The sequence below is a fragment of the Impatiens glandulifera genome, chromosome 2 (genome assembly GCF_907164915.1).
Source record: "Impatiens glandulifera chromosome 2, dImpGla2.1, whole genome shotgun sequence".
Taxonomy (NCBI): domain Eukaryota; kingdom Viridiplantae; phylum Streptophyta; class Magnoliopsida; order Ericales; family Balsaminaceae; genus Impatiens; species Impatiens glandulifera.
This window is the reverse complement of record NC_061863.1, coordinates 11,421,865-11,440,106: the sequence shown is the minus strand read 5'-3', so window position 1 is coordinate 11,440,106 and position 18,242 is coordinate 11,421,865. Positions and strand designations below refer to the sequence as shown.

At 31.9% G+C, this 18,242-nt stretch overlaps 1 protein-coding gene and 1 non-coding gene across 2 annotated transcripts; one reads left to right on the top strand and one right to left on the bottom strand.

Annotated features, from left to right (window-relative positions):
• Positions 1-1,895: 1,895 nt before the first annotated feature.
• LOC124926124 (ubiquitin-fold modifier-conjugating enzyme 1) lies at positions 1,896-3,330 on the bottom strand. Its single transcript, XM_047466296.1, has 3 exons — positions 2,934-3,330; positions 2,761-2,822; positions 1,896-2,167 (listed from the first exon to the last, which is right to left on the bottom strand). The coding sequence occupies exons 1-3, from the start codon at positions 3,264-3,266 to the stop codon at positions 2,038-2,040; spliced, it is 525 nt and encodes a 174-aa protein (XP_047322252.1). The 5' UTR covers positions 3,267-3,330; the 3' UTR covers positions 1,896-2,037.
• Positions 3,331-6,806: 3,476 nt separating this feature from the next.
• On the top strand, positions 6,807-6,890 carry LOC124928313. Its single transcript, XR_007098519.1, has one exon. It is a non-coding gene; the product is annotated as a small nucleolar RNA snoR118 (small nucleolar RNA).
• Positions 6,891-18,242: the final 11,352 nt, after the last annotated feature.

The following is an 18,242-nucleotide window of genomic DNA, read 5'->3' as shown; positions in this document are numbered from 1 at the left end:
AAATTGCCAAAATTTAATAATAGAGACCACCATTTGATGGGCACAAAAGACATAGCGCTACCGTCTTTTTCACGTGTAACCAAATTCTGAACCTTGATCGAAATCTCTTTTATTCGTGTTTGAAAACGCACAATATTTTTTTTCACGATTTCTGAAAGAGAAAATTGGGTGACGACTCTAAAATTCAAATCTGGTCTAATCAATATCATTAAATCATATTTCGCAGGGACGGATCTATATAGGCCGCCTACCTTCGGAAAAAAATACTATAGAATTATGACACCACCCCTAATTTTTAAAAAAAATCTATATAATTCAATATTTATTTATCTAATTATTTAAAAATGGTAAAACTTACTTTTATTTACTCATTTATCCAAAAACAAATTCATTATTTTTTTAAAGTACACCCCAAATATTTTTCAAACTCACCCCAACTCTAAATCTTGGATTCGTTCTGCTATTTCGGTTTCTCACCTCATTTTATACTAGACGACTTTTGAGGAAGTCGTACTCTCGTTTCATTTTACGAGTTTGGAGAGAAAGGTCGAGATTTAATGGAATCGATATTATGTTAGACTCTTGTTTAGCCTATCATTTTGGTTCATCATCCTACTCGGGATTCGAGAAGAAGGTAAATTATGAGCCAAAAACTATCGAGTTGAATTAAGATGTCAAACCGATTTTAGACGTTACACTATCTTTAATAAACAAATATTAATAAAGAACATATATTTTTTCATAGACGTGATTGTCGTGCTAATTCTCTTTAATTAAAAAAATAAAAAATAATAATAAATAAATAACATATATTTTTTAATAATTAATATATATATATATAATTTAATAATCATAAATTGATTTTATGATGTATTCTTTAAATTTTCAAAGTGAAGATCCATGATTAAATTTTAAATTCTGTTAGGAGAATTATAAAGATTTATAAACTTAGATGTGAAGTTGGTAAAAAATACAACTTGTTATACAAATAATGTATGAAAGATTTATGTATTTGAATACTCATATAATTTTACAAAATTTAAGTGCAAAAAAGACAATCAAAGTCGAAAGAACACCATAAACACGAGTCTATCCGTTCATCAAACCATTGAAAAGATCGTTTTTCAATTCTAATATCAGCTAAGATCACTTCATAGAGACAATTAAAAAATCGTTTCAAAATCGAAACTTAATTATTCTAGAAAACACTTCGCCTAAGTTCTTGGAAGCAAACTTTGAGAAATAGTATCTAAGACAAGTTATCAAATTGGATAAAAAATAGCTCCATCACATTAAATTGGCCTACATTTAGAGGTGAACAAATACATGATTTGTATAGATTAAACCTAAATCGAATAGTTTTGATAAACATTTGGTTTATATTCGGGTTACCCGAACTAGTCTGATAAAGGGTTTTCTTCAATTTGCTTTTGGTTTCTTTATAATTTTTGTAAAAAGATTTAAAGAGACATATTAAGGGATAAAAACAGTAATTTGTAACAAGAAGATGTGATTATCAACAAACTAAGGGACAAAAAAAACTGTAATATGTTAATATTTACTACAGGTCCTGCTGTGATTAAGAGCAGATTAAGGGATATAAAATATATATATATATATATATATAGCAATAAAATATGGTTTAGATTATCAAAACCAATCAATACTAATGAGTTGAATAGTTTTCAAATAATGGATTGGAATAATTTTGTTTGAATTTAATAAGGAGTTAGTAAAACTAAATAAAAATAAGAACAAACTAATCTAGAGGTAATCCAACATTTGAAGCCCTGTAAAAAGATGAAATTTGACATAAAGAAACAGATTTTTTTTCTTTGAGAATTAGAGACAAAGCTTCACCATTCTGAACCATGTAATTGACAATAAAAAAAGGCAAAAAAAGGATGTTTCTACATGTATTTAATCAAAATATTGCATACCCATGATGTTTCTTAAGTTACAACTTAGTATTTGTTTGGTATTTATTATTTTTTCTCTCAAAACATGTAGGCCTATAAAACAAAGAACATTGCATCATCAAGGCTCACTAGAAGTGGCAACATCATCCTTGTGCTTAACCATACCAGAATCAACAAGAACCGGCACTTCTGCTGCAAGCCATGGCGCAAGTCCCAGACAAAGAGCATGAGCTATACCAAATCTAGGGCTGCAAGTCAAAACAATTAACACATCATGATCAATCACATAAATCAAATTATATAAAAGTATCAAGTAATTGCTAGTTTCCAACCCAAATTATTTCAAGTGGTAAAAGTCTTGATCATGAACTTAAGAGGTTGAGATCTAAAGTTCAATTCTTCACATTGATCGCAGGTGATCCAATACGAAAAACGAGATCAAGTAAAGAATAGAAGAAATGGGGAAAAGGAGAAAATGACTCAACAATAAGCCAAATGAAATCCAAGAATGAATGTTACAATCAAATAATATTGATTCATCAAAATCTTTGTGCTCAAGCTCCATAACCTCACATCACTGATTTACCTAACTCTAAGCAAACAAGTATATTACATAAAAGTGCTGAATTACTAAACCATTTGTCAAAATTAGCATGAATGTCAGTCACCAATGTTTTATACCCACATATTTTACCAATTAACCAAGAGAACATACATGTTAACAAAATAGAATGGGTATTCAATATTACCTAGGAAAGGATTCAACAATATCAAACAGTCCAATCCCACAATAACAAACAGTATAACATTCAACAATCAAGGAAAGGGGCAAAAGAAATACCAGTTCTTAGCCCAAAGGGGCTTGAAATGCACTGTCAAACAAATCTTTCCTCCTCTATACATCTGAAAAGCCACCAATTAAACCCAAACAAAATATTAGATGGGTTAGAATCAAAATGAAAGAAATCACCGATCAAACAGGAATCAAGCCAAAACCCAGATAAAACTACAAACCTTGTGAGTTTTGCCATCGAGCTCGGGCAGCTCGATCTCAGGGGCAGTAGATGGATAAGTAACGGGAATATCGAATTGAAGATCGAACTCATACTTGAGGAGGTTGTGAACGTACCAGCACTTTCCAGTCCACCTAGTTCCTTCCGGATTAGCAGCAGAGATCCGAAACCAGTCATTATCTTTGGACTTGTTCATGGCTGTGTACGCGATTAGACCCTTGTATTCCTCCTTCAGACGTTGCGTCCATGCAGTGCCGTCCCTCGGCCCTGCCTTGATCGTCAGAAGCGGGATCTGCGTTAGCGATGACTTCGTTGTCGGATCCCATCCCTCCATGATCGGAATTTGGAACCCTAATTCTGATTTCTGATTAAGCCTTTACCCTTGTCTTCTTGGTCTAATAAATTTAAAATATATAAACTAAACTAAAATAAAATAATCCAATTATTATTATTTTATTATTTTATTTTTACTCATAATTGACTTATTTCATTCTGATGAATAAATTCAGATTTAATAATATCAAATGAATGCAAAAACAATATAAGTTTAACTTTTTAACTAATTTATATATATATATAATGATGCTTAATTTTCAAAGTATCCGGATTGTCGGGTCGAGAGTTGTGATTAATTTGGATATATATGTGAGAGTAAATGGTTATTTGGGTCGGATTGTGAGTTGACCCGCTCATAAACTTAAAAAGGTTAAAAATAAAATTAAAAATGTTACATATATGTTTTGAACTTGCAACTTAACAAAAACAAGTACAACCATTTAACCAACTACGCTAATAAGATTTTATGTTTTAAATTGAACACCAAATTTGATGAAACCGAGACGTTTTAACATTATAAGTTCAACTTTTTAACTAACTAATATATATATATATAATGATGCTTAATTTTCAAAATACCTGGATTGCCGAGTTGAGAGTTGTGGTTAATTTAGATATATATGTGAGAGTAAATTAAAAATATTATCACATTTTAACAATAATTTTTTTTTCTCGATTTTATATTCTTACTCGTGCAAATACACGGGTTACATACTAGTATAAGCTAATATATTTTATGATTATTATATGCATTTTGACTTCTAACAATCTTAAGATATTTATCAAAGCAGATTGGTCGACAAAAATGATATCTTATTGTTATGTATTTTTACATGAAAAAATATAAAAATGAGATATTGGTAACTGATTGAGTAAGAATTTAGAAGCTATTCTCATTCAAAAGAGTTGTAATCTCAATTTAATTAAGGATCCTTGTGATTCTAGCTACAGGAGAACCATCCAATAGTTCTCAGCACTTGAGCCTAATTTTAGATCTTGTTCCAGTTTGCATATAGGAAGATCAGCTTTTGACAATAAATCTATTTCGGGTTCTAAACCGCGACCTCATCAATCCCCAGACGTACTTTCATTTTGAGATTAAGAGACCGCAACGCATTTCTTAAATAAAAAATAGACCGATTAAAAACATTTATATTTTTGTTGGGTTTATCTTTTGTGCTATGGTAATTGACTTATAGCATTATGTGAAGAGGTATGACACAACGCATTATATATACAATGTGATAAATTTGTAAAAATATTTGTTATGATTATCAATTTGAATAAAAAAAAATCTAAGTGGATGTGTTATATGAGATAAAAACCAATAATTTGTTAAAGATTAAATCTAATAAACTTTCAACTTAATTACTAATTTGTTAATAAATCAAGTTTCAATTAAAATAATTAGAATTACTGATTTGTCTTTTGAGTTTGATGTTTAAAACATATTTCAGTGGAGTGATGAATGTTTTTTTTAAATGATTTAATTGTCAATAAGACAGTATTCTTATAATTTATTTTATGATGCAATCCTAAATAATCAATATAAAATATTGTAATGGAATGATAATAGTCAAAGAATCAATGAATGTTGATTGTGACAATTGTGATATATGAAAGTTTGGGATGCAATTGAAGCAAATATCTAACATGAAGAATATCTAATATGAAAATATTGATGAGAATCTGATAGAAAAAAAAGTCTCAAATGCAATGTGTAACTTGTAAAGATTATGAGATTAGGTAAGTAAGAGATGTAATGTTTATTTTGACTCAAAATACTAAGTCTAAAATTCTATTTTTTTTTTCTAACCCAGATCATAACAACTAAGCATACAATTAAAAAAAAAAGAGAAATGAGGCAAATTTAAAAATTAAAGTTTGGTTAGACTGAATAAAATAAAATAAAAATTAGGTATGAAACGAGTGAATTAATGTGTATTAAGTTTTTTTTTTTTTAATTTAAGAATAAAATAGTGATTAAAATAAAATCAAAAATAAAAAATAAGGGTTATGTCACTTTGTTACACAAAAAATAATATTTTTTTATTTGTTTCGGAGTACACTGAAGTCTATCTCATTCCTAACGTAAATTCGCCCATACTATTAACGATTATAGGGAACCAATGAGATTTAGATTTATTGAACTTTTTTAATTCCTCGAGAAGATTGAATGTTTAGTTATTTACAAGCAAAATTGCAATTGAGATCTTCTTGTTACTCTATTGTCTCTTCACCCTAACATAGAGAGGATCTCAATTGCCCAAATTGTTGGTGTATTTTCAATCTACAACACCTTTGAACATTTTTTTTAACTGATCATTTATTGTGAATCCGTTAATTATGTTTTTAAAATCTGATATTGAAAACATAAATATGCCAACAACAACAAAATTAAACATTTAATGAAAGTTCATGAAAATTATGGAAATTCCCTCCCATCGATTCTTATTTTCATTTTTTTTGTTTTTACAACATGCTCACAAGCCATCGTTGTAATTTGTGGCCATAAATTTCATTTTTTTCTTAGTTAGGGCTTGTGTATAAAAAAGTTTCAAATTAATTAAATTTTAATTTTAAATTCAATATTATCTAATATTAAAAAAAATGTTTAAAAATGGTACAACAACTATTAGAAAATTAATTTGATAATTAATGACAAATAATTAATTTATAATCGGTTATATAAAAACATCAACCTAATTAAAATAGATAGCACTAATTACTTTATTAAAAAAGTATTTGGGCCGAGGCCCAGGCATCTCTCTACCATTAATTTACCGATCTAGGGTTTCTACGTGTCAATATAAATAGAGAGCTTAATCCCAGATCTCAAAACCTATCAGATCCGCCTCTCTTTTCAAATGATCCAAATTTTGAAGGTATTTGATGTTCTACGTTCACCATTAGAGGTTATTATCCTTGATTCTTCGTTTTACATTTCAATTCTTCGAGTAATTTGATTAAGATATTCCTGATGATGAAGATCTATACGTATTAATCGGTTCCACGATCTATACGTGCATCGATTTGAGCTTATTATCATTGATTCTTCGTTTTGCATTTCATTTGTTTGAATATTTTGATTTAAGATTTGCCTGATGATGAAGATCTATGCGTATTAAGCGGTTCCATTGTTTTCCAGTCGTTGCTTGAAATCTCCACCATCACCTTCTCTCTCTCTCTCTCTCTCTTTATATATATCTATATCTATATATCACTCCTCTCTCTCTCTCTCACTACTACTACTACTACCTGTGTGTGTGTGTGTGCAAGATTTTCTTGTTTCATGATGTTCCGAGTTCTGGAACCGCACTATGGTTTTGTTGAAAGTAAGGTAACGACTGGTAAATATGGATGAAAACCGTTGATGATTGTTAAGCTATGAGATCTGAGGGCTTTATTTGAAAACACTTTACATGTTTATATCTTCTTATTTGGATCTAAGTCTAGATATTTATTCAAATTTAGGTCAAATTCTTGCTTTCATGTAGTTTTTATACAAATTTCCTTCTTAGTCGACAATAGTAAAGAAGAAAATGATGAAATTTGCACTGGGCTCTGAGCAGTTTTATTGCTGTAATTGATTGAAATGCGCCCTAGAAAGCATATCTGATTCTTATAATTATACCAATTTAAAATTTCTTATTTGAATATTAACATCCTTTTATATTTTTGTTCTTGTGAATATCAGTTAAATATCTCCTTTGTCATAAAATTGATCATAAATTATCAGTTCTTCCAAAATTACATGTTTTTATATCAAATAATCATTTTATTAATTTAAATATCAAATTTATCATTTAGTTTTTTATTATAAATAATTACTAAATAATAATATAAAAAGGAAAGGTAATTTGTCAAAATTAAATTTAAAGTACATTTTTCTTTAATGTAAAAAATACCATATTTTCTGAAAAAAATAAAAATAAAATATCATTATTCACTTCCTCAAACAAATAAAAAACACCATGTTTGAGGCCTTGAAGTTGATTATATTATATATTTATTATTTGACAAAAAAAGATATAGGAAAATTTAGTTTAATTTAAAATTAAATATTATTATTACTACAATTTATTGGAAATTATTTGATTCTTTTGAGTTATTTATTTGGTTTCTTCTATTATTTAATCTATAATTAGTATGGATATAAAAATATATTATTTATATATAAATATTTTAAATAAAATTAATATTATTTAAAATTTTGATTTGGTTTTATGTGATAAAAATTAAGTTAAATTTAAATTTTATGTTACTTGTATGACATCATGTAATAAAATAATTAGTTTATAATTTTTTTTTATTAAATATTAAATTTTAAATTACATTACACATAAAATGCAGACTAATCTATTATTTTTTATATTTAATATTAAAAATTATTAAAAAATTATTTATTTATTTCATTCAAATTTTATATTTAAAATAGATTTAATATAATTATTTTTTAAAATAAATACTTTAATACAATAGATAACTTACCAATATAAAAAATATTTTAAATCAATATATATATATATAAATAATAATAAAATATGTGATAATAAAATTATTGTATTAAGTTTTAAAATAATAAATAATTAAATAAATATTAAAAAATAATTAAGTTAATATAAAATTTAAAAAAATGTTTGTGCTATTAAAAAAATATTTGTGTTATTCAAAAAAAATATTAATGCAATTAAAAAAAATACATTACTAAAATTTATATCATTTAAATTATATTTTAATGGTCTATTATTAACTTTAATCATTTCAATTTCTCACAATATCATTTAATTACTTTATTCATATCATTTAATTATGTTATTTGACATTATTTGTTGGCTTTGGAAAAAAAATTCCCGTTTTAAGTTGTATTTTTAAACATTCAATTACATTTTTTTGACATGATCTTAAATTTTGAATCCCTTTATGTAGTCGAATCCTTGATTTCCTCACTAATGTTTGGTTACTTAAGTCGACGTTCCAACGTTTGATTACACATTTTATATGATCTTAGCCTAAGCGAACCTTTAGGTTTTATCACCGATATTTGAGCCAATATTCCTTTAAATTTTATCACCAATGTTTGCGTTATTCAATCCGATATTTCCTCCGTGACGAACCCTTAAGTTTTTAACTAATGTTTGCGTTCTTAAACTGACATTCTCGTTTTCATTTTATCTATCAATGTTTGCGCACTCAAAAATTCTAATTATTTTGAGAAGATTCGAATAATAGTTTTAATAAGTATGAAATGTTAACATTTTAATAGTCACGTTAAAATAATTTTATAATTATATATATATATATATTAAGTTACATTTTAAATAACTATAATTTTTTTATAATTATTTAAAACAAAATATAATAAAAATAATTATATCTTTTATCCTAATATTAAATAAAAATATTATGTTAATAATTATATATATAATATTATATATAATAAAAATAATTAAATTTTTTATTTATTTTTTCTCAACAATATAAATTTATTAATAAAAATAATTATTAAATTTTCTCTTATATATATATATATATATATATATATCTTATTTTAATAAAAAATTATTCATTATTTATTAAGTATAAGGATTATTAATATTTATCAAACTAAAAAAAATGATAGTTTTGATTGATTAATATTTATTATGTATTTTTTGTAATGTATTTTATTTTAAATATATAATATTTTATTTTAATTTATAATATTTATTTTAATTATTAATTTACTATATTTTGTTTTAATTATATACATTATATTTATAATTATAAAATTAAGTATTAGATATAATATTTTGAAAAAGAGAATGAAAGATAAATATAATATATGGTAGACAAGGAAGGACAGATAAACAATCCACCAAACTCACAAAATAACAAAAAAAGCAAGACACTTATTAATTTGTCTCTTGGAAAGAGACATCGGTCCAAATAATCCAATCATATGAATGCAAAACCGACCCTTTTTTTTTTTTTTTTCAAAGGCCACTTATTCAAAATAAATAAATAATATCTTTCCTTTTGAGTTTTGTTTTCACATTTGGTTGAATACAAGCAAACATAAGAAGGAAATATATATTTAATATATTTTTTTTGTAATATATATATATATATATATATATATATATATATATATATATATAAACACTCTAAAATTTATTAATTTATTGTTTAAGAATATGTTTGATAACTATGAAATTGGATAATTCCTAAATTTGGTATTAGAATTGAAATGTCAATATCAATTCTACTTCTCTTTTTTTTTAAACAAAATATTAACAATATTAATTGATTTAAGATAAGTATAAATATCTTTTATTATCTCAATGATCACTTGACTATCTTAAAAACACTTTGATTATAACATAATTTCAATTTAAATTTGTGTAATTCCTTGAAATCGTTTTTTATTTGTTTTTATAACATTTGTTATGGGGAGTTTAGGAAGCTTCCGTTCACTTTAGTTTTAGTCACTTTAGAAGCTTCTTAACAAATAGTTTTAACTAGTTAATAAAATTTTATTGTTTATTCTAGGATAATTTTCTCTTTGTTTCTCGATTTGGTTTTCTAAATATACTTTTATTTTATTATTATTATTCTTTTTCTTTTCTTTTGACTAAAATTTATGTGAATTAATTGTGTTAGAGAAAAAAATAAAATAGTATATAACCACCTTCATCAAAAAGAAAAAAAAAACAATAAAAAACGAATAAAAAATCAACAATTATAAAATATGTCAAAATTGAATTACATTCTCATTTGGCCTTTGAAGGGGAAATTTGATTAAATAACCTCAAAGACGAGGTTATTTGATCCGGTGGTAACTTATTAATTAAATTGCGCTAGTGGTCTTTTTATTTTTTAACGAAATTGCCTTTTTTGCGAAACGCGAAGGAACTTCGCGTTTTGCGAAGTGACAATGTGTGAAATGTCCAGATTATCCTTACTATTTAATATAATCTCTCTCATTTTTTTTCATTTCTTTTCTTTTCCTTCTCTTTCTTCCCGCTCTTCTCCTCCTTCTCTCTAAACTCCGGCGGCGATCTCGTCGGCGATCTCGGTGGCGACGGGTCGAAATCCACTATGAGCTCCACGACGAGCACGAGCACCGTTCCAATTGGTACGTTTATTTTAAGCATGTTTATTGATGTTTGGTTTCTTCGAATCAATGTTGTTTAGGGTTTGCTTCACGTTTCGCTAAGTGCCTAGCGATTCACGAAAGTCTTCCCGTTTCGCTAAGTGCCTAACGATTCGCGAAGGCCTTCCCGTTTCGCTAAGAGCCTAGTGATTCGCGAAGTATTAATTATCCGTTTCTAAATCAAATCATGTTTTTTATTGTAGCTGAAGTTTTCGTTTTCTATAATGGAGAGTGGAAACTTGATGCTGATGGAATACTGTATTTCGATGCATCTTCAATCAAAACATTTGATTTACCCCAAAGTACTCGTTATGTTGAATTACTTGATATACTCTACGATAGACTTATTGTGCAGAATTCTACATACGATTTAGTGCTCCAAGTCAAGTATGATATTCCGAATATCAGAAATCCAAAACCCGTTTTTATTGATAATGATGGGGATTTGAACACATATTTATCACGCTTGATTTTGGATCGAACCGTGTCACCATTGTGTGTATCTGTAGTAGAGAAGTCAGCATTTACTAAAGAAAAGATACCACTACTTACATACCCAATTCAAGAAAGTATACTACCACCACAACTTACTCAAAAATTTGTACCACCCGTTGTACCCTCGAAATTCTTTGTTGAAAGTCAAAATGAAGCCGGAGAAAACTCTTTGCCTCACATCCTACTTACTCAAGACTTGAATGTTAATACTAGTGAAAAGGCATCAATACCTATACAACCAAATACAAGAAGATCATCAATGGGTACACCAACTAGTGCAAGAAAGGCATTAATGGGTACACCATCTAGTGCAAGAAGATCATCAATGGGTACACCATCTAGTGCATGAAGATATTCAATGGGTACACCATCGACAGACCCGATAGACACATCACCGCCAGACCCCTCATTTGCGATGTCATTAACTAGTGAAACGGTATTGGAAGTCAGTTCGTTGTTTGAAAATAAAAAAGAACTTCAAGTTGCTCTATATAAATATGCGATGACCAATCATTTTGAATTCAAAGTGGAGAAGTCAAGAAAACATCTTTGGCAGTTGAAATGTTTGGATGAGACATGCAAGTGGAGCTTGCGGGCTGTGAAAGGTATGTTTTCTGAGATGTTTGAGATCCGGAAATTTGAGCAACAACACTCATGTTCAGTTTTGTCAAGGCCAAAGAAAAAAAATGCAAACACCAGCATGAGTTATTGGGCAGTGCGTGAAGAGCAAGTACATGGACCATCACCATAACCACTTGCCTAAAAAAATAATTGAAGACATGCATTCAACTTATGGGATATTTTTGACTTATAATAAGGCATGGAGGGCAAGGGAAAATGTTTTAATAGCGGTGCGAGGAACTATAGAAGATTCCTATGGAATACTGCCATCATACCTTTACATGTTGGAGAAGTGTAATCCTGGTACCATAACTGACATCCAGACAGACGAGCTCGGCCACTTCAAGTATATGTTCATGTCCCTAGGCCTCTCAATTAGGGGTTTCAAATCCTTTTGTCGTCCTGTATTATGTGTTGATGCTAGTTTTCTTAAGCAAAAGGTGGGTGGTCAATTATTGGTGGCTATTGCATTGGATGCGAATGAGCAACTATATCCTGTCGCATTCGGCGTTGTTGATTCAGAGAATAATAACTCCTGGACTTAATTTATGCAAAAACTGAGAGACGCAATTGGATTAGTTGATGATCTCGTCTTCGTATCCGACAGACACCCAAGCATCGTCAATGCTTTGTGTGCTGTTTTTCCAGAAGCAGACCACAGTGCGTGCACATATATATCACATAAAGATGAATATTGTGGCTAAATTCAAAAGTGATAAGTGTCAATCGGAGTTTGATTCAGCTTCTAAGGCGTACACTATCCACGAATTTAATCGGCTTTTTGACAAGATTAAGGTTAAAGATCATAGGATTGCTGACTATTTAGAAGAAATTGGGTTTCAAAGATGAAGTATAGCATTTTTTCCTGGTAAGCGATACAATCAACTCACAAGCAATTATGCTGAGAGTTTCAATAGTCAGAGCAGGGAAGTCAGAAAGTATCCCATTTCAGAAATGGCTAAGTATTTAAGATTCACAATACAACATTGGTTTAACGATAGAAGAGAAAGCGTCAAATCACGAAGAAGTTTTATCTCCAAATTATGAGAAGGTGTTACGTGAGGGATTCGAGAAGGCCAGATTCTATACAGTCCAATCGCTTAACCGATTCGAGTTTTATGTGCATGACAATCAGTCCCATTTCAAAGTCAATTTGAAAGACATGAACTACACTTGTAGAGTATTTGAAGTTTCGGGTCTTCCTTGTACGCATGCAATGGCTGCTGCCCGTAGTCGGAATTTGGTTTCTTATGACTTCTGTTCAAGGTATTATTTAGCTCACATGTTCAATTTGTTTAACCAATTGATCAATCGTTATATTTTCCATGCACACAGGTATTACACAACTGAATGTTGGATAAATTCATATGCGGAGACATGTTGGATAAATGTTTAACCAAAGTTAACATTTTACCAAAGTTAAGAATATACATTTTATAATTTCATTACAATATTCCATGTTCTGCACTAAGGTTTGATAACTTGATGGAATAACCTAACCGCCATCTTTTGTCTAAAAACCCAATGTTATCTGATGTCACATTCTGCACTCCTAGGTTAGTAGTCAGATATTCCATGTACATCAACGTGAATACACCATAGTCCCCACTTTTGGATGCTCTTGGGACCTCCCCTATCTTCGCTACTGCGGTTTTGACTTTGGGGTGTGGGAACCTTTTGTATGTCATGGGTTTAATGGGGTCTCTGAAGTTGAAGTCAAGATACCTTTTCCTCTCACCGTCAGTTATTGAGTGTGAAAATATGTGTGGAATCATCTCGCACAACGGTTTCAAAAAAGGATCCAGGTTCTTATAAAGATATGCATCGCAGTCATAGACGTCAATTCGATACTTCTAAAGACGTGCAACACACAGAATCCAATGCGTCTGGTTTATATTGACGGGCAAGTAAATATCGTCGATTTCTGACCATTCAGGCATGTTTCTATGAGGTTCACCCATGTAGTAGTCTTTGAATTCATCGACTGGATAATTTGCAATATCGTTACTGAATTTCTTGTACTCTCGCCTGATTCTATCGGCCAAAAGGCAGTCCCCTATTGCGACTTTAGACTTTTTATACGTCTTGGGATATTCTGCAATCCTTTTTCGCAAAAGGTAGCAGAATGCATCGATTTCTGCACAATGGGAATACATTCAGTATATGTCAAACAACATTGAACCGTACTTCGCGATTCGCTAGGTACTTAGCGATTCACTAGGTACTTAGCGATTCGCTAGGTACTTAGCGAATCGCTAGGTACTTAGCGAATCGCTAGGTACTTCACGAATCGCTAGGTACTTAGATTTTTGCGAAGTACATTAATAATGAATTGCACGCCTTACAGTGTCTTCAAGCCATGTCAACCTTGTTAGAACTCTAACAAACATATCCTTCCCCACTACACAAATCGATACATCCTTTGTCGCATTATTTGATTTTGGATCATCCAACCAATCTTTTACTTTATCCAGCAGCTCATCTTCAAAATTTTGAAGAGGATTGATTTTCATCGGATCATTTGTCTTTGGCAGTTTTGACAAAGAAGGGTTGGTGTATGATTCATCTTTTTTCGGCTTCCTCACTCTCCTCCCAAAATTTGCTTTAGGAGGAGTATTGTATAACTGGAAATCATCATTGTCATCTTCAACCTTCTCAACCTTCTTACTCTCAATTCTTTTTTACACTTTCACATCCTTCACCTTTAGATCATTCACCTTCAATTTCAGATCATCCACATCATCCATCTTCTCATCATCATCCACAGCAGATGACTCTTGCAATAGCATAATTGTGGTCAAATATGTACTTAGCGAATCGAGAGGTACCTAGCGAAACACGAGGTACTTAGCGAATCGGGAAGCACTTAGCGAATCGGTAATTACCTAAGTCTCATCCTTCTGCTCAACAACAACCTTGCTCTCCTTCTTCTCAACAACAATCTTGCTCTCCTCTTTCTACTCAACAACCTCAGTCTCCTCCACATTCTCTTCAACCTTGCTCTCCTCCTTCACAACCTTAGGATCCTTCACCTGCAAAATAGCAACATTGTGATCAGATATGTACTTAATAAGTTCAAAATTCTAAATCTGACCTCATTCTCCTCCACATTCTGGTCCTCCTCCTCCAATTCTTCGACTTTCACATCATTAGGATCCTTCGCCTGTAAATAGCAACATTGTGGTCAGATATGTACTTAGTAAGTTCAAAATTCTAAATCTCACCTCATTCTCCTCCACATTCTTGTCCTCCTCCTCGAATTCTTCGACTTTTACATCAGTCCCCTCCACATTCTGGTCAACCTTGCTCTCCTCCACATTCTGTTCAACCTGCTCTCCTCCACATTCTGTTCAACCTTAGGATCCTTCACCTGCAAAATACATACTGGTCAGATTCATACTTAGCGAATCGGGAGGTACCTAGCGAAACGCTAGGTACTTAGCGAATCGGGAAGCACTTAGCAAAACGCTAGGACTTAGTATTGACAAAATTTTACCCCGATCTTCTCCTTCTTCTTGCCCACCTTGCTCTTCTTCTTCTTCATATTCTCCATATCATTTAATTTGGTTAATAATACGGACATCCTTTTGTTGAATTTATCTAACAACTGTTGGGACATACTAAAAACCATCATATATTCATCGAATCAAAGTGAGTTTGTTGAGTTTCTTTGATTGTGATTTTCAACTATTCGATGATCTCTATTTTCAGCACTTTCAGCTCCTCCTTCAACTCTATTTTCAGCTCTTTCACCTCCTCCTTCAGCTCTTCACATCTACATCCAGCACCAACAGTAGGTGTCCGAGGACTTGACGTCGCGGTGGGGGGAGTAGGAATGCGGGTCGGACTCGATACATAAGTAAGCTTCCGCATCAAGTTGACTGCTTCTTTGAGAGTGCCTTCAACCTTTCTCTTCCTGGATGCGGGTTTGGGGGGAGTACATTCTTCACGTTCACTTTCATCTTCATTAAAATCCTCTTTGATTACCTTCCCTTCAGTAAATCTCTCAAAAAAAATATCAGTTGTCTCGTCCATTTCTTAAAATTCCTCACCACTATATAACCTCTTCTCCATGGATGACTCTTCCATCTCAGTCACATCCGTGGTCTCAAGGGCAGACTTTACCTCGACCAAGGTGTTTTTCTTGTTGGAATGATAGAGTAACAATATTGGGCGTAGAGGGTCATTAATCTGATTCTTTCTAGCGAATTTAGGGATAAAGTTTTGGATGACCTCATACGTCCACACTTGAAGTGCCAGTGCGAACACATAAATGTTATATGCAAAAGGAGCATAAGGATCATCAACCTTCTCCTTCTTCGAATAATATGAGCTACTGAGATGTTTCATGTTCTTGTTTAAACCCTTGAAGGTGGCTCTAAAGGTGATCTTCCCCATGGATATCGGAGGAAAGTTTCCCCGTCTTCCACCATGTGGAGTATTTTTGGAAATATCACCCTCCTTGGATCAAATGTAAATAGGTACTCGCAAATCAGACATACCAGCCCCATCTTGAATGCATCGTCCTTGTCTTTGCATTTCAAAAAAGCAGTCTCCAACTCGCTCATTCGCACACTATTTTTCCCTTTGAAATATTTAACCGAGAGAGGTGGACAACCTCGGAATTCTTCTTCGTTCAACTTAGGAAAACTACCGAAGTATAGGCCTGTAATCAACGCATACTCCTTCATACCAAATATAAGTTCATGCCCATTCACAATGAAAGTTATCTCCTTGGAGTTTGAGCTTACCCTCCTAATCAACATATGATGTACTATTGTTCCTAAGAACTACAAAACTGGGGCTGTGAATAATGATCTGAATTGGATATTGTAAACCCTCTCCAAAAGATCCATATCCTCCAACTTCTTAACAATCTTCTTTAGGAAGAGGGCACTTTTCTAAGAAATCCGACCAGGAAACTCACTAACTGTGGTTTCTGCCATCTACAAAATGAACATCATCAGAAATGTAAGAACAAACACATACACCATCACAAACCATATGTACTTAGCGAATCGGGAGGTACTTCGCGAATCACTAGGCACTTCGCGAATCGGGAGGTACTTCGCGAATCGCTAGGCACTTCGCGAATCGGGAGGTACTTCGCGAATCGGGAGGTACCTAGTGAAACCCTAATAGCGAAAACTGAACATAAGACAACAAAAACCATACATAAACTAATAAAAACCCTAAACAAAAAATCAGAAACAACTTAACATGCAAAAACCCTTAAACTTTACATGCAAAAACCAAAATCCAAAAACAAAAAACCAGAAAATGATCGGCCTTGGTAGGGAGAAGAATGAACCACTAGGTATTTAGCGAATCGCTAGGTACTTAACGAATCGGGAGGTACCTAGGGAAACCCTAATAGCGAAACCATTAACTGAACATTCAGCAAAAATGGACCATACTAATAAAACCAGAAACATACAAGAAACACTAAAACTTAACATGCAAATACCCTTAAAATGCAAAAACCAAAACTCATAAAGAAAAAACCAGAAAATGATCGGCAGAGAGAAGAATGAAACAACCTTTTTAATGACGAACGAGAAGAAATAACCGAGAAGACGATGGGCAGAAATGATCGACCTTGGCAAGATTCAGTGAAGACAAAAGGTTAGAGAGAGAGACGAGTCAGGCGGTTGAAATGAAATGTTATGAAAAATTTTAAATTATAAGGTATAACACGTGTGCGTACGCGCGCCTCTTCAACTTCCGTAGCGAGTCAGGAGGTACCTAGAAAATCACGAGGTACTTAGCGAATCGCGAAGTACTTAGAGAATCGCGAGGTACTTAGCGAATCGCGAGGTACTTAGAGAATCGCGAGGTACTTAGCGTTCGCGAGGTACTTAGCGAATCGCGAGGAACTTAGCGAATCACGAGGTCAATGAGCTCCAGGTAAGAGAAGATGTTTGAGATCCGGAAATTTGAGCAACAACACTCATGTTCAGTTTTGTCAAGGCCAAAGAAAAAAATACAAACACCAGCATGGGTTATTGGGCAGTGCGTGAAGAGCAAGTACATGGACCATCACCATAACCACTTGTCTAAAAAAATAATTGAAGACATGCATTCAACTTATGGGATATTTTTGACTTATAATAAGGCATGGAGGGCAAGGGAAAATGTTTTAATAGCGGTGCGAGGAACTGTAGAGGATTCCTATAGAATACTGCCATCATACCTTTACATGTTGGAGAAGTGTAATCCTGGTACCATAACTGACATCTAGACAGACGAGCTCGACCACTTCAAGTATATGTTCATGTCCTTAGGCCTCTCATTAGGGGTTTCAAATCCTTTTGTCGTCCTGTATTATGTGTTGATGCTAGTTTTCTTAAGCACAAGGTGGGTGGTCAATTATTGGTGGCTATTGCATTGGATGCGAATGAGCAACTATATCCTGTCGCATTCGGCGTAGTTGATTAAGAGAATAATAACTCCTGGACTTAATTTATGCAAAAACTTAGAGACGCAATTGGATTAGTTGATGATCTCTTCTTCGTATTCGACAGACACCCAAGCATCGTTAATGCCTTGTGTGCTGTTTTTCCAGAAGCAGACCACGGTGCGTGCACATATATATCACATAAAGATAAATATTGTGGCTAAATTCAAAAGTGATAAGTGTCAATCGGAGTTTGATTCGGCTTCTAGGGCGTACACTATCCACAAATTTAATCGGTTTTTCGACAAGATTAAGGTTAAAGATCA

What these genes read in the sequence shown, in the direction of transcription:
- LOC124926124 (XM_047466296.1), bottom strand. Translation starts at nt 3,266, where the DNA reads ATGGAGGGATGGGATCCGACAACGAAGTCATCGCTAACGCAGATCCCG. An exon ending in TCGATGGCAAAACTCACAAG is followed by an intron (nt 2,823 to 2,933) that starts GTTTGTAGTTTT and finishes GTGGCTTTTCAG; the next exon opens with ATGTATAGAGGAGGAAAGAT. An exon ending in CCCCTTTGGGCTAAGAACTG is followed by an intron (nt 2,168 to 2,760) that starts GTATTTCTTTTG and finishes TTTGACTTGCAG; the next exon opens with CCCTAGATTTGGTATAGCTC.